At 39.3% G+C, this 24,688-nt stretch overlaps 1 protein-coding gene across 1 annotated transcript; it reads left to right on the forward strand.

The window, feature by feature from the left end:
• Positions 1-1,011: 1,011 nt before the first annotated feature.
• LOC138885829 (uncharacterized) lies at positions 1,012-3,103 on the forward strand. Its single transcript, XM_070166813.1, has 3 exons — positions 1,012-1,392; positions 2,247-2,357; positions 3,098-3,103. The coding sequence occupies exons 1-3, from the start codon at positions 1,012-1,014 to the stop codon at positions 3,101-3,103; spliced, it is 498 nt and encodes a 165-aa protein (XP_070022914.1).
• The last annotated feature ends 21,585 nt before the right edge of the window (positions 3,104-24,688 follow it).

The following is a 24,688-nucleotide window of genomic DNA, read 5'->3' on the forward strand; positions in this document are numbered from 1 at the left end:
ATGGTAATAACAATAATTGGGGTAGTAATAACAATCAAGATGGATGGAACAATGGAAACCAAGGAAACCGGGGGCAAGGCTTTCAAAGGCTCCCAATGTACCAACAACCGAACAATCTACCCCCATTTCCATCTCAAGGTCCTAGTTTTTCTAGCAATGATATGGGTAGAATTGAAATGATGTTTGAACTGATGATGAAGAAGAATGCGAACTCGGATGCTCAGTTGGCTTCAAAATACCTCTATCAGAAACTTGGAGGTGCAGTTAGGCCAAATCTCACAGTCTATAAATACTCTCCCTAAGGGTGTGCTACTAAGTGATATGGTAGTAAACCCGAAGGGTGGGAACAATTATGTTATGGCGGTAACAATAGGAAGTGAGAGAGGCGGTGATGTGCATGAACAAAAGCAAATTATGGATGATGATGTTGAATCGCAAGAAGATGAAGTTCCTTTGGTGGTTGAAAATTTGATTGATGAAAATATGAATGAAGAAGTGAGAATTGATATTCAAGATGTCGAGGTAGAAACCCAAAATGATGTGAACCGGTCTAGGGAGCACATAATAGACATGCTGGAGCCGGTTGTGCCTAAAGCCAAGGCTCCTGTGCCAAGGCCACCTCCACCTTATCCTCAAAGGCTTGCAAAGTAGAAAAATGAGAATCAGTTCAAAAAGTTCATTGACATGATGAAGAGCTTATTCATCAATGTGCCTTTAGTGGAGGCTCTTGAACAAATGCCGGGCTATGCTAAATTCATGAAGGACTTGGTAACAAAGAAGCGCTCTATGGATTGTGAAACTATAAAGATGACTCACCAAGTTAGTGCAATAGTGCATTTAATGGCCCCGAAGCTTGAAGATCCCGGTTCTTTCACCATTCCTTGCACCATTGGGAGTGCGGATTTTGCTAAAGCTCTATGTGATTTGGGGGCTAGTATCAATTTGATGCCCTATTCCATTTTCAAGACTTTGGGTATTGGGAAACCTAGGCCGACTTCCATGAGATTACAAATGACTGATAGAACGATGAAGAGACCATTGGGTATTATTGATGATGTGCTTGTCCGGGTGAACAAATTTATCTTGTCAGCTGACTTTGTGATCTTGGATTATGATATTCCTATCATTTTAGGGAGACCTTTCCTTGCTATGGGGAAGACCTTAGTTGATATGGAAGCAGGAGAACTAACCTTCCGGGTGGGTGATGAAAAAGTGGTCTTTCATGTTTGCAAATCAATGAAGCAGCCTAACAGTACCGAGGTGTGCTCTTTTGTGGACCTTGTCACAGTAGTGATAGTTGATGACACCAGTGTAATGATCAATGTGGAAGACCCTTTGGATGTCGTATTGTTGAATCTTGATGTCAATGATGATGAGGGCCGAGTGGAGTGCGTGAATACTTTACATGGAATGGGCTCTTACTCTTATGAGCCTAGGAAATTATCTTTAGACCTTGAGAATAGAAAGACTCCACCAACTAAACCTTCAATTGAGGAGCCTCCGGTGTTGGATTTGAAACCACTGCCTCCACACCTTAGGTATGAGTTCTTACGCTCAAAAGTGGCGGTACTTCAAAAGTGGATAAAGGCAATTGGATGGACTTTAGCTGATATTCGGGGGATAAGCCCCGCATTCTGCATGCACAAGATTATTCTGGAAGATGATGCAAATCCCTCCTTGGAGCATCAAAGGAGGTTGAACGAGGCAATGCAAGAAGTTGTGAAAAAGGAGGTGATCAAGTGGTTGGATGCTGGGGTTGTGTACCCCATCTCTGATAGCTCTTGGACTTCACCAGTGCAATGTGTACCAAAGAAGGGTTGCATGACCGTGGTTGCAAATTCAAAAAATGAGTTGATTCCTACCATAACCGTCACCGGTTGGAGGGTATGTATGAATTACCGCAAGTTGAATAAAGTTACCCACAAGGATCACTTTCCTTTGCCTTTTCTTAATCAGATGCTAGACCAACTTGCTGGGCGTGCCTTCTACTGTTTCTTAGATGGGTATTCTGGGTACAACCAAATCTTGATTGCTTCGGAAGATCAGGAGAAGACCACATTCACTTGTCCATATGGCACGTTTACTTTCTCTAGGATGCCTTTTGAATTGTGTAATGCACCGGCTACATTTCAGCGGTGTATGATGGCCATTTTCACCGATATGGTGGAAGACATTTGGGAGGTGTTCATGGACAACTTTAGTATTGTGGGGGATTCATTTGATGAGTGCTTGAAAAATCTTAATAGGTCTTGGCCCGTTGTGAAGAAACCAATCTTGTTCTCAATTGGGAGAAATGCCACTTTATGGTGGAAGAGGGAATAGTTCTTGGGCATAAAATTTCAAAGCATGGTATTGAGGTAAACAAAGCAAAAATTGATGTGATTTCAAGGCTCCTCCCCTTCATCTGTCAAAGGAGTCCGAAGTTTTCTTGGGAATGCGGGGTTCTATTGGAGATTTATCAAAGATTTTTAGAAGGTGGTAAATCCCTTGTGCAAGTTGTTGGAAAACGATGCTAAGTTCGGGTTTGATGAAAAATGTATGCAAGCCTTTGAACTTCTCAAGCATAAGTTGATCACCACTCCTATCATTACCGCACCTAATTGGAGCTTGCTCTTTGAGCTCATGTGTGATGCAAGCGATGTTGCGGTTGGGGCGGTTTTGGGTCAAAGAGTGAACAAAATATTTCATCTGGTGTACTATGCGAGCAAGACAATGAATGACGCTCAAGTGAACTACACGGTGACCGAGAAAGAACTTTTGGCTATTGTGTTCGCAATGGAAAAATTCTGGCCGTATCTTATGGGTGCTAAGGTTATTATTCATATCGACCATGCTGCACTCTGGTACTTGATGACGAAGAAGGATTCCAAAGCTAGACTAATGCGATGGGTCTTGTTACTTCAAGAGTTTGATTTGGAGATTGTGGATCGGAAGGGTAGTGAGAACCAAGTGGCGGACCTCTTGTCCCGCTTGGAGGAGGAGGGAAGGCCTCGTGATGGCCTAGAGATCAATGATTCATTTTCCGACGAACAACTCCTTTCGGTGTCGATGAATGATATGCCATGTTTTGCTGATGTTGCTAATTTCCTTGTGACAGGTATAATTCTGTGTGAGCTCTCTTATAACCAAAGGACGAAGCTCAAGCGGGATAGTTTGGATTTCAATTGGGATGAGCCGTACTTGTTCAAGATTTGCACGAATGGTGTGATCCGAAGGTGTGTCCCGGAGGAAGAGCAATTGAGTATCTTGGAGGCTTGTCATTCCTCTCCCTATGGTGGCCATCATGGCGGGGCGAGGACGACTTCCAAAGTTCTTAGTTGTGGGTTTTATTGGCCAACTTTGTACAAAGATGCAAGTGAACTTGTGAAGAGGTGTGATGAATGTCAAATAGCGGGTGGAATTTCGAAGAAAGATGAGATGCCTCTCAATACCATTCTTGAGGTTGATACTTTTGATGTATGGGGCATTGATTTAATGGGCCTGTTTGTTAGCTCGTGTGGAAATACATACATTCTTGTGGTGGTGGACTATGTTTCAAAGTGGGTTAAAGCCGTGGCATTGCCCAACAATGAGGCCCAGAGTGTTGTTGCATTTCTCAAGAAGGGCATCTTTACAAGGTTTGGTACTCCTCGTGCAATCATAAGTGATGAGGGGTCTCATTTTTGCAATAGAGCTTTTGACACTTTGCTTTCAAAGTATGGTGTCAATCACAAAGTTTCCACTCCCTACCATCCTCAAGCAAGTGGTCAAGTTGAAGTCTCCAATAGGAAAATCAAAATCATATTGTCAAAGACGGTCAATGTAGATAGGACCGATTGGTCAAAGAAGTTGGATGATGCTCTATGGGCTTATAGGACTGCTTACAAGACTCTGATTGGTATGTCTCTGTATCTGTTGGTGTTTGGGAAAGCTTGCCATCTACCGATAGAGTTAGAGCATAAGGCCATGTGGGCTTTGAGAAAGCTAAATATTAAATGGGATGTTGCAGCAAATCTTCGTGTGGAGCAACTTAATGAACTTGATGAATTCTGATTCTATGCCTACTCCAGTTCGTCCTTGTACAAGGACAAGATGAAGTAACTTCATGATAAATATTCTCATAGCAAGGAGTTCAAAGTTGGTGATTTGGTTCTCTTGTTCAACTCTCAGTTACGTCTGTTTCCGGGAAAGTTTAAATCAAAATGGAGTGGACCTTTAGAAGTGGTGTGTGTGACCCTGTTTGGTGCTCTTGATTTAAAGAACAAAAATGGGGAAGTTTTTAGAGTGAATGGGCATAGGGTCAAGCACTACTTGGGAAAAATTGATGACAGCCATGTGGTGGCACTTCTTCATCTCAAATGATTTGATGGTAACCTGCATTGTGTCGCGACGTTAAATCAGGCGCTTCTTGGGAGGCAACCCTTGTGTTTTTCTTCTTGTTTTTCTTTGATTTTCATGGTAGTATAGGATTTATTTTTGGACTAACTGGTTGTGAGATGTTATAGGATTGTGTTGATGCAGTGTAGGACATAGTGAAAAAACAATGTTCTGGTCTCTAAAGTTTTCAATGCAGACACACTACATTTAGTGCGGACCGCACTGATGAAGGATGAAATGTCCAACTCTCTGAAGTTTGATACTGCGGCCGCATTACATTTTTTGCGGTCCACGGTGGACTACTGCGGCCACATGGCATTTTGTACGGACCGCAGTAGGTTGCCTTCTCAAACTTGAAACATGTTGTGTGGTGCGGACCGCAGTCCATTTTGTGCAGTCCGCACTGGGGTGGTGAGCTGGGCCCCAAGTTCTTTTCTATAAATAGGGCATGAGGCCCTCCTGTTACACTTTTCAATCTCTTTACTCTCAGAACCCCTAAAAACACTGTTCTTCATCCCTTTTGCTCATAACTAGCTGCTAGGAATCATTAATCACCACTAAATCTCACATCTGGTAACTTGTCTTCTTTTTTAATTGCTTTAATTTTTTTATTCTCCTTTACTTTTTGTTTTTCTTGTCTATTATATTGTTCTTCCCCCGGCTCCAGCATGTCTATTATGTGCTCCCTAGGCCGGTTGTGCCTAAAGCCAAGGCTCCTGTGCCAAGGCCACCGCCACCTTATCCTCAAAGGCTTGCGAAGTAGAAAAATGAGAATCAGTTCAAAAAGTTCATTGACATGATGAAGAGTTTATTCATCAATGTGCCTTTAGTGGAGGCTCTTGAACAAATGCCGGGCTATGCTAAATTCATGAAGGACTTGGTAACAAAGAAGCGCTCTATGGATTGTGAAGCTATAAAGATGACTCACCAAGTTAGTGCAATAGTGCATTTAATGGCCCCGAAGCTTGAAGATCCCGGTTCTTTCACCATTCCTTGCACCATTGGGAGTGCGGATTTTGCTAAAGCTCTATGTGATTTGGGGGCTAGTATCAATTTGATTCCCTATTCCATTTTCAAGACTTTGGGTATTGGGAAACCTAGGCCGACTTCCATGAGATTACAAATGGCGGATAGAACGATGAAGAGACTATTGGGTATTATTGATGATGTGCTTGTCCGGGTGGACAAATTTATCTTGCCAGCTGACTTTGTGATCTTGGATTATGATATTCCTATCATTTTAGGGAGACCTTTCCTTGCTATGGGGAAGGCCTTAGTTGATATGGAAGCAGGAGAACTCACCTTTCGGGTGGGTTATGAAAAAGTGGTCTTTCATGTTTGCAAATCAATGAAGCAGCCTAACAGTACCGAGGTGTGCTCTTTTGTGGACCTTGTGATAGTAGTGATAGTTGATGACACCAGTGTAATGATCAATGTGGAGGACCCTTTGGAGGTCGTATTGTTGAATCTTGATGTCAATGATGATGAGGGCCGAGTGGAGTGCGTGAATACTTTACATGGAATGGGCTCTTACTCTTATGAGCCTAGGAAATTATCTTTGGACCTCGAGAATAGAAAGACTCCACCAACTAAACCTTCAATTGAGGAGCCTCCGGTGTTGGAGTTGAAAGCACTGCCTCCACACCTTAGGTATGAGTTCTTAGGCTCAAATTCTACTTTGCCAGTTATTCTTTCTTCTTACCTTACTAACATGCAGGTTGATGCCACATTGGCGATACTTCAAAAGTGGAAAAAGGCAATTGGATGGACTTTAACTGATATTCGGGGGATAAGCCCCGCATTCTGCATGCACAAGATTATTCTGGAAGATGATGCAAATCCCTTCTTGGAGCATCAAAGGAGGTTGAACGAGGCAATGCAAGAAGTTGTGAAAAAGGAGGTGATCAAGTGGTTGGATGCCGGGGTTGTGTACCCCATCTCTGATAGCTCTTGGACTTCACCAGTGCAATGTGTACCGAAGAAGGGTTGCATGACCGTGGTTGCAAATTCAAAAAATGAGTTGATTCCTACCAGAACCGTCACCGATTGGAGGGTATGTATGAATTACCTCAAGTTGAATAACGTTACCCGCAAGGATCACTTTCCTTTGCCTTTTCTTAATCAGATGCTAGACCGACTTGCTGGGCGTGCCTTCTACTGTTTCTTAGATGGGTATTCTGGGTACAACCAAATCTTGATTGCTCCGGAAGATCAGGAGAAGACCACATTCACTTGTCCATATGGCACGTTTACTTTCTCTAGGATGCCTTTTGGATTGTGTAATGCACCGGCTACATTTCAGCGGTGTATGATGGCCATTTTCACCGATATGGTGGAAGACATTTTGGAGGTGTTCATGGACAACTTTAGTATTGTGGGGGATTCATTTGATGAGTGCTTGAAAATTCTTGATAGGGTCTTGGCCCGTTGTGAAGAAACCAATCTTGTTCTCAATTGGGAGAAATTCCACTTTATGGTGGAAGAGAGAATAGTTCTTGGGCATAAAATTTCAAAGCATGGTATTGAGGTAAACAAAGAAAAAATTGATGTGATTTCAAGGCTCCTCCCCTTTCATCTGTCATGGGAGTCCGAAGTTTTCTTGGGAATGCGGGGTTCTACTAGAGATTTATCAAAGACTTTTAGAAGGTGGTAAATCCCTTGTGCAAGTTGTTGGAAAACGATGCTAAGTTCGTGTTTGATGAAAAATGTATGCAAGCCTTTGAACTTCTCAAGCATAAGTTGATCACCACTCCTATCATTACCCACCTAATTGGAGCTTGCCCTTTGAGCTCATGTGTGATGCAAGCGATGTTGCGGTTGGGGCGGTTTTGGGTCAAAGAGTGAACAAAATATTTCATCTGGTGTACTATGCGAGCAAGACAATGAATGACACTCAAGTGAACTACACGGTGACCAAGAAAGAACTTTTGGCTATTGTGTTCGCAATGGAAAAATTTTGGTCGTATCTTATGGGTGCTAAGGTTATTATTCATACCGACCATGCTGCACTCCGGTACTTGATGACGAAGAAGGATTCCAAAGCTAGACTAATGCGATGGGTCTTGTTACTTCAAGAGTTTGATTTGGAGATTGTGGATCGGAAGGGTAGTGAGAACCAAGTGGCGGACCACTTGCCCCGCTTGGAGGAGGAGGGAAGGCCTCGTGATGGCCTAGAGATCAATGATTCATTTTCCGATGAACAACTCCTTTCGGTGTCGATGAAATATATGCCATGTTTTGCCGATGTTGCTAATTTCCTTGTGACAGGTATAATTCTGTGTGAGCTCTCTTCTAACCAAAGGAAGAAGCTCAAGCGGGATAGTTTGGATTTCTATTGGTATGAGCCATACTTGTTCAAGATGCACAAATGGTGTGATCCGAAGGTGTGTCCCGGAGGAAGAGCAATTGAGTATCTTGGAGGCTTGTCATTCCTCTCCCTATGGTGGCCATCATGGCGGGGCGAGGACGGCTTCCAAAGTTCTTAGTTGTGGGTTTTATTGGCCAACTTTGTACAAAGATGCAAGTGAACTTGTGAAGAGGTGTGATGAATGTCAAATAGCGGGTGGAATTTCGAAGAAAGATGAGATGCCTCTCAATACCATTCTTGAGGTTGATACTTTTGATGTATGGGGCATTGATTTTATGGGCCTGTTTGTTAGCTCGTGTGGGAACACATACATTCTTGTGGTGGTGGACTATGTTTCAAAGTGGGTTAAAGCCGTGGCATTGCCCAACAATGAGGCCCAGAGTGTTGTTGCATTTCTCAAGAAGGGCATCTTTACAAGGTTTGGTACTCCTCGTGCAATCATAAGTGATGAGGGGTCTCATTTTTGCAATAGAGCTTTTGACACTTTGCTTTCAAAGTATGGTATCAATCACAAAGTTTCCACTCCCTACCATCCTCAAGCAAGTGGTCAAGTTGAAGTCTCCAATAGGAAAATCAAAATCATATTGTCAAAGACGGTCAATGTAGATAGGACCGATTGGTCAAAGAAGTTGGATGATGCTCTATGGGCTTATAGGACTGCTTACAAGACTCTGATTGGTATGTCTCTGTATCTGCTTGTGTTTGGGAAAGCTTGCCATCTACCGATAGAGTTAGAGCATAAGGCCAAGTGGGCTTTGAGAAAGCTAAATCTTAATTGGGATGTTGCAGCAAATCTTCGTGTGGAGCAACTTAATGAACTTGATGAATTCTGATTCCATGCCTACTCCAGTTCGTCCTTGTACAAGGAAAAGATGAAGTAACTTCATGATAAATATTCTCATAGCAAGGAGTTCAAAGTTGGTGATTTGGTTCTCTTGTTCAACTCTCAGTTACGTCTGTTTCCGGGAAAGTTTAAATCAAAATGGAGTGGACCTTTAGAAGTGGTGTGTGTGACCCTGTTTGGTGCTCTTGATTTAAAGAACAAAAATGGGGAAGTTTTTAGAGTGAATGGGCATAGGGTCAAGCACTACTTGGGAAAAATTGATGACAGCCATGTGGTGACACTTCTTCATCTCAAATGATTTGATGGTAACCTGCGTCGTGCCGTGACATTAAATCAGGCGCTTCTTGGGAGGCAACCCATGTGTTTTTCTTCTTGTTTTTCTTTGATTTTCATGGTAGTATATGATTTATTTTTGGACTAACTGGTTGTGAGATGCTATAGGATTGTGTTGATGTAGTGCAGGACATAGTGAAAAAACAATGTTCCGGTCTCTAAAGTTTTCAATGCAGACACACTACATTTAGTGCGGACCGCACTGATGAAGGATGAAATGTCCAACTCTCTGAAGTTTGATACTGCGGCCGCATTACATTTTGTGCAGTCCACGGTGGACTACTGCAGCCACATGGCATTTTGTGCGGACCGCAATAGGTTGCCTTCTCAAACTTGAAACATGTTGTGTGGTGCGGACCGCAGTCCATTTTGTGCGGTCCGCACTGGGTTGGTAAGTTGGGCCCCAGGTTCTTTTCTATAAATAGGGCATGAGGCCCTCCTGTTACACTTTTCGATCTCTTTACTCTCAGAACCCCTAAAAACACAATTCTTCATCCCTTTTGCTCATAACTAGTTGCTAGGAATCATTAATCATCACTAAATCTCACATCTGGTAACTTGTCTTCTTTTTTAATTGCTTTAATTTTTTTATTCTCCTTTACTTTTTGTTTTTCTTGTCTATTATATTGTTCTTCCCGTATTTTCTTCGATTGTTAGGTTAGGGTAGTTGACTTCTTGATTAAAGTAGAATTAAGTAGTTAAAATCACTAGGCAAACACTTGTAAGCACGTGATTTTTGCCCTATGAAAGAATTACTCCCAAAAAATTCAAAATAAAATGATTTTTCCTTGGTGTGCAACTTTTTTTGAATTTTTGTGGTATTTTTGTGTAATTATTTATATATTTGTCTGTGCATGTTTATTTGTTAAATTATTAAAAATACAAAAATATGTCGCATTTTGCATGTAGGATTTAATTATACAATTGTTAGTAATTAAGTTTGTTTTAAAAAAATTGAAAATTACAAAAAATAGGCATCTTTTGCATTTTTAGCATTTAATGTCCAAATATACAATTTTATGCTTAATTATTACTTAATTGTGCGTTAATTGTTATTGGGAGTTAATTTGCGCTTTTATAACTTAATTTAGTTCTTAATAATAATTTAAGTGTTTTTATAATTTAGTTTTAGAAAAATAAAAGAAGAAAAGAGAGCGAAAATATAAAGAAAATCGGAATTGGGCCTCTTCTTCAATTTCAAACCACAAGCCCAAAAAATTGCCCAACCTTCCCCATGACCCGGTCCATTTTAAACCGGGTCGACCCGGTCCGTAAACCCAAAGACCCAACACCCCCTATCTTGCATTTCAAAAAACAAAACAAAACAAAAAACCCTAAAAAAAACCCTACACTACCCATCCGCCCCCTCCTCTCCTTCCTTCTTCTTCTTCAAGCTTCACCAAGCTCCATCAATGGCTGCCCTTCCCCCCGCTGCCCGTGTTTCTTCTTCTTCTTCAAGATCGCGAGGGTTTCTTCTTTTTCAAGTTCACGTTGAACGTCGCTGCTTCTTCTTCCTCACTTCATGCTGCGTTTCCAGCTCCCATAGCTGCTGCTCGCAGCTGCTCCATCCAAACGACAGCTGCTACTTCTTCTTCGTGTTTCGTCGTCAACCCGTCGCGCTGCTACTCCGTTCTCTGCGTCGACCAGCTGCTTCTGCTTCACGTTTCTGCTTCTGCTGTTGCGTTCGTCGTCCATGGCTGACCCTTCTGCTTTTGGTTCTGCTCCGTCTCTTGCTTCTGTAACTGATTCGGCATTGATAACAAAGTACTTGGGGTTTTTTGTTGAGAAATCAGTCGAGTAAAGATCGGTCGCGGAGTAAGTGCTGGAGGTGGCCAGATTTCTTTGGGATACCTGTTTGGAAGTGGAGAGCCTGGTAACAATTCTCAACCTACTCGCAGCCAGGAAAAAGCTCCAACTAATGAACCTGCCTCAAAGCCAGCTGCTGCTTCGTCTCCAAACGACCACCATCTTGCTAACCAAAATAGTCCCCGACGCTCGTCGTCGTCATGTCCAAACGACTATCGTCTCCTTCATCGGCCAAACAACCACAACAACTTCCACAACTACACGCACACACACGGAGGAAAAGTGAAGCAGTCCGGTTAAAGTCCGGCGAAGTTCTGTCAAAGTTTCGTTTGGTTTCGTTTGAGTCCGTTCGAGTTCATCGTTGGTCATTTCCGGTCAGTTGTTTTAAGTTTCATTTCTTACGTATTTTGTTTGATATTTTTCGGATCCAAAATCATTAAATGTTTGATTCTTATTCTTGATTTTTATTCAGTTGTTTTATTTCTCTTGTTTATTTTTGTAGAAATTGTTAGTTTGATTAATTATATTGTTGATAGATTTAAGTTGAAGATTCAATTAAATTATTTTTCAGTTTGTCTTATTAATTTTAAGAGGATTTAGTTTTAATATAGAAAAGTGTTAGCTTAAATCGTTTGAATCCGTTGTTTGTTGTTAATATAGATTTAATTCGTATTTTTTTTAAGTTCGTTTTTAATTCAGTGATTTAATGTGAAGTTATGTTTTGGTTTTTAATTTTTGGATCATGTATCTTTGTTATAATTTTGTTGGAGTTAATTTAAAAAAAGATTAATTGATTATTTGAAGATTAGTGATTTGAATATGTTTATTTGTTTTGTTTAAGCTTAATTCAAGTTTAATTCGAATTTGAATAAAACTTGTGTGTTATTGTTGTTGAATCTTTTCATTTATGTCCATACTTTGTTTGATTGTTCTTGAATCCGAAATTAGTATAAGTTTGATTTTTCTTGTTTATTGTTTATCATTTATGATTATTTCTTGAGTTTGTCTCATAATCTTGTTTAAGTTTAATATAGGAATTGTTGGTTGTAATGTTGTTAGAGTTGATTTTAAGTTCAAATGATTATTGAATTTAGAAATCTGAATATACTTGTTTGTTGTTGTTGTTGTTAAATCTGAAAGTAGGTTTCTTTGTTGCCAAAAATATTGTTCAATCAAAATTTTAGTTGTTCTTTGTTGTTCAATTTGTGTTCATGTGATATTGTTGTTGTGTTGTTCATCCGTGTTCATATGATTTGTTGTTTGAATTTGTGTAGAAATTGGTCATATTGGCTATATTTTGGTTGAGTTTGATTAATTGATTTGTTATAGCTGATGGGGGTAGTTTGGTAAATTGCAGTACATTCGGGGTAAAATGGTAATTGCAATAAGATCGGAGGAGTAGTTTGGTAATTGAGCATTTTTGAATAATTCTTTATGTTAAGCATGGGGGACAAAATGTAATGGGGTGTGAGTGATATAGTTGTTTAATATAAATGGGGGACAAGACAAAATATAGTAGAGGGGAATATGGTAATTGTTTATGATAGGCATGGGGGACAAAATATAATGGGTTGGTTTGATATATTAGTTTAATGTAGTGGGGGATGAGTGGGAAGATAATAGGTTTGGTAGGAGAAAGTGGTTGATTTATTAATTTGATTAAAGGGTTTTGGGAGGGGATATAAATAAAAATCTTGAATCAGATTTTGAACAGACGGACAGATAGAGAGAGAGAGAAAAAAAGAGCTGAATATTTAAGAGAGAAAGAAAATTCCGAAAAATATTAAAACTTTCAAGAAAATGAAAAGAGAAGAAAAAATACAAATAAAAAAGGGAGCTGGAAATTAGAAGAGAGAGTAGTACACACCTGACAAATATTCTGATATACGGGTTTAGAAATTAAGGGTTAAACATTAATTAGCCTTTCAAACCTGAAAATTCCCTTGGTTTCTGTCCGTTGTTTGTTGTCGGTGTTTCTGGATTTTATTTTGATTTTCAAATCTGTTCCTGGGCTGTTGTTGCTGTGCTGTATTGTTATTACTGTTGTTGATTCTCTTCTTCATTTTCTTTTGCTTCCAATATCAGGTACACGACTGTAATACTAGCTATTGCAAGCTAATAATGTGGAAACATGAATACATATGAAGAATGAAATTTTGAAGTTTTAATTTCGTTTTTTTTCTTTGTTCCTTTTGTTGATTGTATTTAAGCTATTTCATGTATTACTGAATAATAATTGGAATAAGAAAAAAAAATAACATAAGTTAGTCTTTAATGAATAGGTTTGGCAAAACGGGTTAATTCACTAGTTATGAAGGTTTCAAGATTATCAACAGTAGGTTAATCATGAATAAGTAGCTAAATTTAGCTAAGGCATGAATTTAAATTAAATTTCGTAAATTAGGCATGATTTGAGTTCAAGCAAGATTAGAAGAACGTTTAAGTCTAATAAACTTTCTAATAAGCTTTAGTAATTATGGTTAAATCTAGTTTCAAATGGTTGTGAATAATTAATCTCAATAATATTTTTTATAAAAATGCTGAGTTGTATTTGATTCTTTTGGATATTAGTTGTCGAATTTTTATTTTATTTATAATTTCGAAATTTTGAGTAAAATTCCTTTTTCATCAATATTTGTATTAATCTAGCAATTAGCATGTCATGTTTTCTTAAAATAATAAAAAAAGCTAGTAACTAATTAGGATTTTCTTTCTTTATTTTAGAGACTAATTTTTATAGAAAAATGTAGTCGCTTTAAGATTTGTCCATTTAAAATAAATGAGATGAGCCTCGCTTAATAAAATGTATAGATTGCGGGGCCCTCAATAAATGTACATTTAATTGCTTAGAATTCGGGAGGAGCCGTTTTAGCAAATTTCACGGCCCTACCCAAAATAATAATACGCTAATCGCTTTAGGCACGATTTTAATAATAATACATTCCTAAACACGGGTGTGCATTTCATGCGACCCAAATCCAAATCCCAAAACATCAAATAAAATGTGTTCCGGATTGTGGGTGCATTTCATGTGACGCAGTCCAAAGACGTGTTTTAAGCGATGTTCACATTCTTTTAAAAATAATAATAATAAAGTGGTAAAAAGTTAAAATTGGCACATCGGTTCATAATTGTATTAAAATCAGATAAATAAGCCGAATATGACAGTTGAGCGACCGTGCTAGAACCACGGAACTCGGGAATGCCTAACACCTTCTCCCGGGTTAACAGAATTCCTTATCCGGATTTCTGGTACGCAGACTGTAATATGGAGTCATTCTTTTCCTCGATTCGGGATTAAAATTGGTGACTTGGGACACCCTAAATCTCCCAAGTGGCGACTCTAAAATAAATAAATAAATCCCGTTTCGATTGTCCTTTAATTGGAAAAACTCCTTGTACCCCTCGCGGGGGCGGAAAAAGGAGGTGTGACAGCTCTGGCGACTCTGCTGGGGATTCTTTACCCAGAACCACTGGTTCAGGGTTAGAAATTCGAGCTTATATAAATTGTTATATTTGGTTTTATCTGATTTTGTTACATGTTTGGGCTCAATGTGCTAATTGGTTGCCTTTCACCGCTTTGATATTATGTGAACTGTATATAAACTGTGCCGAAACCCATCTCCTCTCTGAGTCTTCTGAATCATGAAGAAGGGTGTACTTCGTACGACTTCTTTTCTGTATAGTGTCAAATCCCAATTTAGAACGAGGTTCGGACAAGTAGCTAAGCCGGTGAAGCTTCTGTATTCCCGGTACGCTGCCCCCTCGGCTCGAGCTGTCCGCTCGGGTAAGCCAGGTCTAGAACAAACACCCAGGTTCTGAACCTAGTATAACAAAGCCACATGCCGGATCCCTAGTAGGAACGCTTATTTGCATCAGGCGCATTTGACTTACGGGACTCAACATAGGGGTTGGGTCCGTCTAGGACTAGCAACCTGAAATGAAAAGACCATCCTGCTGCATACTGTGTGCTTTATGCATTTACTTTTTTCAGACTTGCATGCTGACCGGCTTCGAAAAATCGGGAATATTGAAAAATTGCGAAAAAGAGGGAAGTAACTGTGTAGAGAGTTAATTGTCTATTTTAGAAGGAAAAAAAAATAACCCAATGCCCCAAATACTGGCGAAATTTTGGGAAAAATGAAAAAAAGAAAAATATTTTTTTATATAGTTTGTTTCACTCAAAAAGCAAAAGAAAAAATGGAAAAAAGTCTCATATTTTTTTTTGGTTGAAGAATAGGTAGTCATTTTGTTGAAATGAAAAGAAAAAAGCTTCCATTTGTCTTGTTTTCAAAATAAAAATAAAAAAGGGAAGAAAAAGAAAAATAGTTTGTCTTGCCATGAAAAATAAAAATGAAAAAAAAGTCTTGTTTTTAAAATATTTTTTATTTTTATTTTTTATTTAATTATTTATGAAAACGCCAAAAAATGAAAATAAAAAGAATCTTGCGTTGAATGTGGTTTTATTATTTGTTGCAATATATATATATAAAAATCCAAAAAGTATTTTTCTTTATTTCCCTTCTAAAAAGTTTTTTAGACCCCCAATTTTCAAGAAAAAATCCAAAAATATTTTCCATTCTTGATGTCTTTAGAAAGTCTTTTTAATTGTTTCAAATAAATATATATATATATATATTTTCTTTGAATTTCTTCCAAAAAATCCGAAAATATTTTCATTCTTCTTTCAAAATGGAAAAGAAAAGTCAAAATTCAAAAATATTTTTAGAATCATTTCTTTCATTGAAAATAAAATTCCAAAAAAATATTCTTCTTTAGAAGTTTCTCTTTCAAAATTCAAAAAAAAAACTCTTCTTTATAAGTCTTTCCTTCAAAAATAAATAAAAATAATAATAATAAAAAAGGGTTAGTTTATTTACTTTATTCATGATTGCCCGAACTACGCGGGTTTGATTCTCACCGGATGTGAGATATGTAGGCAACCCTCACCGGGTCCAACCTCCCCTTTTGCTAAAAAAAAAAAAAGGTCAAAATGCGAAAAAAAAACTATTTTTAGAAGTCTTTCTTTCAAGAAGCCCGAAAAAAATGATTGAAATGGTTAAACTGCCTAGGTACATTACATTACAACGTGCAATTGCGATATGTGTTAAAACTCTAACGCTGACAAGTTTGTTGTTTATCAGAAGTTTCGACAGTTAGTTTGTTAGAGCGTACTGGCAATATACCATTATCAAACAAGATCAAAAGGGCCTATACCAGAAAGCATGACTGGCTCAGAAAATAGTGTTGAGTCGGAAAAGACGGCACATCAGATGCTGAAAGAGGCGATGGCCAATATGGAAAAAATGAGATTGGAAATGAATGAAATGCAGCTAGCCATGGCTAAGGTGCAAAAGGGGCCCAAACCAGTTGTCACTCTTGCTCCTCCACCGGGACACACGCCAGAATACCCTTCCCCATACCCTTCAACAAGCTTCCCAAGCTACCACTACTATCAGGGGAGGGATGCCTATGTTCCCCAAGCTCCGCCACCCAATCAGAACCCTCCACCACCGAATATTCCCGTCTTTGTGGCGCCTCCCCCAGCCCCATTGCACAAATCATCCAGTGAGCCGCTGTTTCAGGCTCACGCTACACAATATTACCCCCCCTGAACTCACATTCAAAGCACCCGAGCCACATACCTATAACCCCCAATTTAAGGTCCCGGCGGAGATTGAAAAGCCGGCTAAGAGCCCAGAACAAGATGAAGTGATGCGGAAATTTAAAAGCCTGGAGCAGTCCTTTAGGAACATACACGGGTTAGGCAACCAGGTCAGCGTGGCCTAGAAGGATCTATGCCCTTTCCCTGACGTCCAATTACCAGCAGGGTTCAAGATGCCCAAGTTCGATTTGTACGAAGGGCATGACGATCCTATGGCACATCTACGGGGCTTTTGTAGTAAGATGAGAGGAGCAGGTGGTAAAGATGAGCTGCTGATAGCTTATTTTGGTCAGAGTTTGAGTGGATCTGCACTAGAGTGGTATACAAGGCAGGATCCCAGCAGGTGGTACACCTGGGACGACCTGGCGCAAGCATTTGCTGGTCATTTCCAATATAATCTTGAGATCGTCCCTGACCGCCTCACATTGTTAAAGTTCGAGAAGAAACCTGGAGAAAGCTTCAGAGAATTTGGTTTTCGTTGGAGGGAACAAGCAGCAAGAGTCGATCCTCCGATGAGGGAAGGTGAAATGGTGGATTACTTCTTGCAGACTTTAGAGCCAACCTACTTTGGTCACTTGGTAACGTCGGTTGGCAAATCTTTCAACGAGGTTGTAAAGATGGGCAACATGATTGAAGAGGGACTTAAGTCCAACAAAATCCTGAGCTATTCGGCAATTAAAGCAACCACTCAGGCCATCCAGAGCGGTACTGAGGGTGTACTTGGGAAGAAGAAGAAAGAAGATGTCACGACTGTTGAGTCTGGAGCCTGGTTCGGATCTAGAGTCCCGTCACCCTACTATAGCCAACCACGACCCTACCACCAAAATTACCCCCGCACTCCATATAGCCCTCCACAACATTACTACCCACTGCCAGATCCCCATTTTTCCGTTCATCATTCACAAACCTATACCCACGCTCCAGCACACGCACAATGGCGTGCGCCGGCTCCCCAAAATACATACCCACCTCCACCAAACATATATCCACTTCCGAGGGCCTATAGAAATCCTCCAGGGTCAGGTTTCCGTGGGAATCAAGCTTTTAAGAATGAGAGGAAGCAGAAATATACTCCGCTGGGAGAATCCTATACTACCATGTTCCACAAATTGAGGCAGTTAGGCCTATTGAATCCTATTGAACCCAAATTACCAAATCCCCTTCCTGGAAATCTTGACCCTTCAGCAAGTTGTGAATATTGTTCGGGGGCTCCCGGACACGATACTGAGAGATGTTGGAAGTTGAAGAATGCCGTGAAAGAGCTTATTGACACAAATAGGATCTAGGTTCAGGTTCCAGAGTCGCCAAACATTAATTAGAGTCCGCAACTAGCGCACCATGAGACCCACATGATCGAACTAGGGCACAAAGGGCTTAAGAATCCCTCACAAATGGTAATGATGATCCGTGCCGGTGAAAATAGTTCGAAAAAAAAAAAATCGACCAGGAAAAGCAGGGGTGCAGTGTATAGATGACAAGTCGGTCATGGTGATGGGGAAAGGGTCCAGCAAGGCAGATGTACAGTTTGTGGGTCTGAAAGCAAAAATCAACAATTGGACGGCTACTCCTCTTCCTATCCGAAGGGAGTCTTGGTAGTGGGCTCTGATTTTTCTTTTTTCTTTTGGATTATTGCAGAGTTGTAATCCAGTTTTGTTTTAGTGAGAAACTCTGTTATCCCGTATTTTTATAAAGTGAAAGTTTTTCTCTTCTTGTTTTGTTTTAAGTCTGTTTTATTCTTTTTCTCTTTCTAAACAATGCTCTTTATATTGATTCCAATGACATGGCATGCACAACGGATCTTTAACTTAGTCTAAAAAAATCAATCTGATTCCGAACTAATTGTACAAAAGGTCAATCATGATGACGAATCGAAATACGGTGATGATGAAGCCTTCGAAGAGACAAATAGAGAGTTAAGCTAGTTGGAAGAGAAATCCAAGCCCAACTTAAATGACACAGAAGCCATCAATTTAGGGGATGCAGACGATGTCAGGAAATTTGAAGAGGGACAGCAAGTGTTGAAACGGATCCTCCCACATCAGGCCAAAGCAAAATGGCAAATTTGTCCCGAATTGGCAAGGGCCGTCTATTGTGACCAAGATGTTATCCAGTTGCGCTTTATGTCAAACAGATGTCGAGGGAAGATGCATCGACATGGCTATTAATTGTAATTGTTGTTTGTTTGTTTGTACTTGGCATTTATCGGAGAATGAAATGACGGAGGCAATTCTTTCTTCTAGCCGAACACTTTTAACCTTTGCTTTACCCCTTTGAGCCTTACTTATTCCTTCATACCCCTCTCTTGGAATCATTAATGAAAACGAAAAAAAAGGAAAATAATAACAAAAACAAATGAGTCATGTGAACTACGTTTGACCTGATTCCTCAAAGAAGGATACGTAGGCGCCTCACGGCTCGGTCATAGTGTAACCAAAAAATAAGAATCCCCAAGCTAGAAACTGGGGCAGAAGTTATGTTTGTAATGTTGGGAAAGAAGTTCGATTCCAAGAGTTGTAATAGTTTTTACCCATCAGAATTATTTTGAACCCTTTTGATGCCCCCTTTTTCTTTTATCCATAAACAAAAACCCATGTTGATGTCCAAAAAAGACCTCCCGATCAGAATCCGAGGAGTGCCAAGTCGGGCAAATAAAAGCAGAGAAAATTCGGCAACGAATTGATAACCTAAAAAATCCCAAGCAAAGAGTCATATCAGTAACACTCCAATCTCCAGCTTAGAAAAATAAAGTGAGAAGAGTCTTATCGGTGAAAACCTTCACAGGCACCATAAGGCGACGGGAGTTGAGAGAAATGAGAGAGCCTCATCAGTGAAAACCCCTCAAAGGGCACTATGAGGCGACAAGGATATAAAAGGGGCTAGCAAGATAAGATTGGCAAAAATAATCCGCATCCGGCGAGAGTTAGGCTTCTGCGCATCCCCAGCAAAGTAAGGCCGTCAGAAAAATTGATTGATATAAATAGACTGGGTTGGTTAATCCGGAAATGCATGACATGATCATTGGGATTGATTGTACCATTCAGATAAGTTCTTTTCTTTTTCTTTCCCCAACATTTGTTCAGAAAGACTTTTTCTTTTATCTTTTTGAAGTCATCACTTTTCATTTCTTGGTTTAAAGTGTTTTTTTCTCCAGTAGTTTGTTTTTAGAAGGATTTTTTTCCAGAGCTTACTACTAATTACCAAAATGGTGCGAAGCAAAAGGCGAGCAGGACATGCCAAAGATAAGGCAATGAAACGGAAAGGACATTTGTTGCAAGACCAAATGATGAGTTGGTCTAAATGTCAAGGGGGTATAATGATAAAAAAAAAAAACTGAAAAGCAACAATTGAGAAACTAAGGATGAAGTTCCATGAAAATCCACAGCAGATCATCGAGATGCAAGAGCATCCTTGGCCGATCATCGACCAAGTTCCAAAAGGGTCGGACAACGCGGAACGAGGAAAGAAGAGGGGGAAAACTACCCCCAGCGGGAATGTGATCACCAGCAGGAATGTGATCCCCAGCAGTAATATCATCCCCAATAAATAGTATCATCCCCAGCAAGTTCTGATAGTGTAATGGAACACCGAGCAGGGAAGGGAGAAAGAAAAAAACCATCCCCAGCAGGAGTGGCACGACCACCCACCATGTTTTTTTAAACTAACAAAATCTTTCTTTGATTTGAAGCAGGGAAAAGAAATGTTACGGATGGCGGAAAGACAGACCATAAAGAAGATCATCAAACCGGGGCAGAAAATTTTCTCATTGCAAAAATTTTCTCAAAAATCAGGTACCCACTTGGGGGAAGAAGGAAGGCAATGCAGGTCTGGATAAAGTGATATCCCCAGCAATTTTCGAAGGAATGAAACACTAATTTTGAGGAAAGAAGTTCTGAAGGGAGATGATTCAAGTAAGAGGAAAAATGACTAAGGAGGCAGGAAAGAATAACGCCAATAGAATGTTATACTTTAAGGAGTGTTGAAGTTGGGAGCCCGCCCATATAACAGAGGAATACATTTCAGTCTTTACATTTCAAGCGTTGAAGTTGGGAGCCCGCCCATAGAACAAAGGAATACATTTAATATTACTTTTCAAGTATTGAAGTTGGGATCCCCGCCCAAAGAACAGAGGAATACATTTCAGTATTACATTTCAAGTATTGAAGTTGGGAGCCCGCCCATATAACAGAGGAATATATTTTAGTATTACTTTTCAAGTATTGAAGTTGGGAGCCCGCCCAAAGAACAGAGGAATACATTCAGTCTTTTCATTTCAAGTATTGAAGTTGAGAGCCCGCCCATATAACAGAGGAATACATTTTAGTCTTTACATTTCAAGCGTTGAATTTGGGAGCCCGCCCATATAACAGAGGAAAACATTCAGTCTTTTCATTTCAAGTATTGAAGTTGGGAGCCCGCCCAAAGAACAGAGGAATACATTCAATCTTTTCATTTCAAGCGTTAAAGTTGGGAGCCCGCCCATATAACAGAGGAAAACATTTCAGTCTTTACATTTCAAGTATTGAAGTTGGGAGCCCGCCCATATAACAGAGGAATACATTTCAGTCTTTACATTTCAAGCGTTGAAGTTAGGAGCCCGCCCATAGAACAGAGGAATACATTTTAGTATTACTTTTCAAGTATTGAAGTTGGGAGCCTGCCCAAAGAACAGAGGAATACATTCAGTCTTTTCATTTCAAGTGTTGAAGTTGGGAGCCCGCCCATAAGAACAGAGGAATACATTTCAGTATTACATTTCAAGTGTTGAAGTTGGGAGCCCGCCCATAGAACAGAGGAATACATTTCAGTCTTTTCATTTCAAGTGTTGAAGTTGGGAGCCTGCCCATATAACAGAGGAATACATTTCAATCTTTTCATTTCAAGCGTTGAAGTTAGGAGCCCACCTGTATAATGAGAGGAATACTTTTTAGTCTTATACTTCAGATTCTGAAATCAATAACCCCACCGGAAGGCAGAAGGTTACAGCAGGAATCCCCAGCAGGAAACAATAAAAATCCCCAGCACCGGGAAGCAGAAGGTTGCAACAAAAGGTCCCAGCACAAACTCAAGTGCATGTGTCAAAAGGAAGAAAAGCACCGGAGGAAACACAAGCCGACAAGAAAAGCAAGGCAACAAGAACAAGTTGCAGTCTAGCCTAGTTTCTTGTTTTATTTTAAGCACGGTGTAACAAGGAGATCGATAAGCAGTGGTAATAGCATGCAACAGCAGTAACCTTGCAATCCCACGGTAGTCCCAGCTACCAAAACTTCCCGAACTACATTGACCTGATTCCTGTTTAGCCCAGGATATGTAGGAAACCTCTGAAGCAAAGGTTCGGTCAAATCTTTTTCAAAACAAAAATGCTTCATACGGAGTACTCGGATGGGCAAAAAGCGCTCACTTTATCTTTGCACGAAAACCCTTCGTGTCTTCGGGCAAAGAGGGGCAGCTGTAAGCACGTGATTTTTGCCCTATGAAAGAATTACTCCCAAAAAATTCAAAATAAAATGATTTTTCCTTGGTGTGCAACTTTTTTTGAATTTTTGTGGTATTTTTGTGTAATTATTTGCATATTTGTCTGTGCATGTTTATTTGTTAAATTATTAAAAATACAAAAATATGTCACATTTTGCATGTAGGATTTAATTATACACTTGTTAGTAATTAAGTTTGTTTTACAAAAATTGAAAATTACAAAAAATAGGCATCTTTTGCATTTTTAGCATTTAATGTCCAAATATACAATTTTATGCTTAATTGTGCGTTAATTGTTATTGGGAGTTAATTTGCGCTTTTATAACTTAATTTAGTTCTTAATAATAATTTAAGTGTTTTTATAATTTAGTTTTAGAAAAATAAAAGAAGAAAAGAGAGCGAAAATATAAAGAAAATCGGAATTGGGCCTCTTCTTCAATTTCAAACCACAAGCCCAAAAAATTGTCCAACCTTCCCCATGACCCGGTCTATTTTAAATCGGGTCGACCCGGTCCGTAAACCCAAAGACCCAACACCCCCTATCTTGCATTTCAAAAAACAAAACAAAACAAAAAAACCTACACTACCCATCCGCCCCTCCTCTCCTTCCTTCTTCTTCCTCAAGCTTCACCAAGCTCCATCAATGGCTGCCCTTCCCCCGCCTCTTCTCTTTCACATACACACACACACAACTACGGCAACGCAACACACACACACCCGCTGCCCGTGTTTCTTCTTCTTCTTCAAGATCGCGAGGGTTTCTTCTTTTTCAAGTTCACGTTGAACGTCGCTGCTTCTTCTTCCTCACTTCATGCTGCGTTTCCATCTCCCATAGCTGCTGCTCGCAGCTGCTCCATCCAAACGACAGCTGCTACTTCTTCTTCGTGTTTTGTCGTCAACCCGTCGCGCTGCTGCTCCGTTCTCTGCGTCGACCAGCTGCTTCTGCTTCACGTTTCTGCTTCTGTTGTTGCATTCGTCGTCCATGGATGACCCTTCTGCTTTTGGTTCTGCTCCGTCTCTCGCTTCTGTAACTGATTCGGCATTGATAACAAAGTACTTGGGGTTTTTTGTTGAGAAATCAGTCGAGTAAAGATCGGTCGCGGAGTAAGTGCTGGAGGTGGCCAGATTTCTTTGGGATACCTGTTTGGAAGTGGAGAGCCTGGTAACAATTCTCAACCTACTCGCAGCCAGGAAAAAGCTCCAACTAATGAACCTGCCTCAAAGCCAGCTGCTGCTTCGTCTCCAAACGACCACCATCTTGCTAACCAAAACAGTCCCCGACGCTCGTCGTCGTCATGTCCAAACGACTATCGTCTCCTTCATCGGCCAAACAACCACAACAACTTCCACAACTACATGCACACACACGGAGGAAAAGTGAAGCAGTCCGGTTAAAGTCCGGCGAAGTTTTGTCAAAGTTTCGTTTGGTTTCGTTTGAGTCCGTTCGAGTTCATCGTTGGTCATTTCCGGTCAGTTGTTTTAAGTTTCATTTCTTCCGTATTTTGTTTGATATTTTTCGGATCCAAAATCATTAAATGTTTGATTCTTGTTCTTGATTTTTATTCAGTTGTTTTATTTCTCTTGTTTATTTTTGTAGAAATTGTTAGTTTGATTAATTATATTGTTGATAGATTTAAGTTGAAGATTCAATTAAATTATTTTTCAGTTTGTCTTATTAATTTTAAGAGGATTTAGTTTTAATATAGAAAAGTGTTAGCTTAAATCGTTTGAATCCGTTGTTTGTTGTTAATATTGATTTAATTCGTATTTTTTTTTTGAAGTTCGTTTTTAATTCAATGATTTAATGTGAAGTTATGTTTTGGTTTTTAATTTTTGGATCATGTATCTTTGTTATAATTTTGTTGGAGTTAATTTAAAAAAAGATTAATTGATTATTTGAAGATTAGTGATTTGAATATGTTTATTTGTTTTGTTTAAGCTTAATTCAAGTTTAATTCGAATTTGAATAAAACTTGTTTGTTATTGTTGTTGAATCTTTTCATTTATGTCCATACTTTGTTTGATTGTGCTTGAATCCGAAATTAGTATAAGTTTGATTTTTCTTGTTTATTGTTTATCATTTATGATTATTTCTTGAGTTTGTCTCATAATCTTGTTTAAGTTTAATATAGGAATTGTTGGTTGTAATGTTGTTAGAGTTGATTTTAAGTTCAAATGATTATTGAATTTAGAAATCTGAATATACTTGTTTGTTGTTGTTGTTGTTGAATCTGAAAGTAGGTTTGTTTGTTGCTAAAAATATTGTTCAATCAAAATTTTAGTTGTTCTTTGTTGTTCAATTTGTGTTCATGTGATATTGTTGTTGTGTTGTTCATCCGTGTTCATATGATTTGTTGTTTGAATTTGTGTAGAAATTGGTCATATTGGCTATATTTTGGTTGAGTTTGATTAATTGATTTGTTATAGCTGATGGGGGTAGTTTGGTAAATTGCAGTACATTCGGGGTAAAATGGTAATTGCAATAAGATCGGAGGGGTAGTTTGGTAATTGAACATTTTTGAATAATTCTTTATGTTAAGCATGAGGGACAAAATGTAATGGGGTGTGAGTGATATAGTTGTTTAATATAAATGGGGGACAAGACAAAATATAGTGGAGGGGAATATGGTAATTGTTTATGATAGGCATGGGGGACAAAATGTAATGGGTTGGTTTGATATATTAGTTTAATGTAGTGGGGGATGAGTGGGAAGATAATGGGTTTGGTAGGAGAAAGTGGTTGATTTATTAATTTGATTAAAGGGTTTTGGGAGGGGATATAAATAAAAATCTTGAATCAGATTTTGAACAGACGGACAGATAGAGAGAGAGAGAAAAAAAGAGC

Source organism: Nicotiana sylvestris, chromosome 2 (assembly GCF_000393655.2).
Source record: "Nicotiana sylvestris chromosome 2, ASM39365v2, whole genome shotgun sequence".
NCBI classification, from domain to species: Eukaryota; Viridiplantae; Streptophyta; class Magnoliopsida; order Solanales; family Solanaceae; genus Nicotiana; species Nicotiana sylvestris.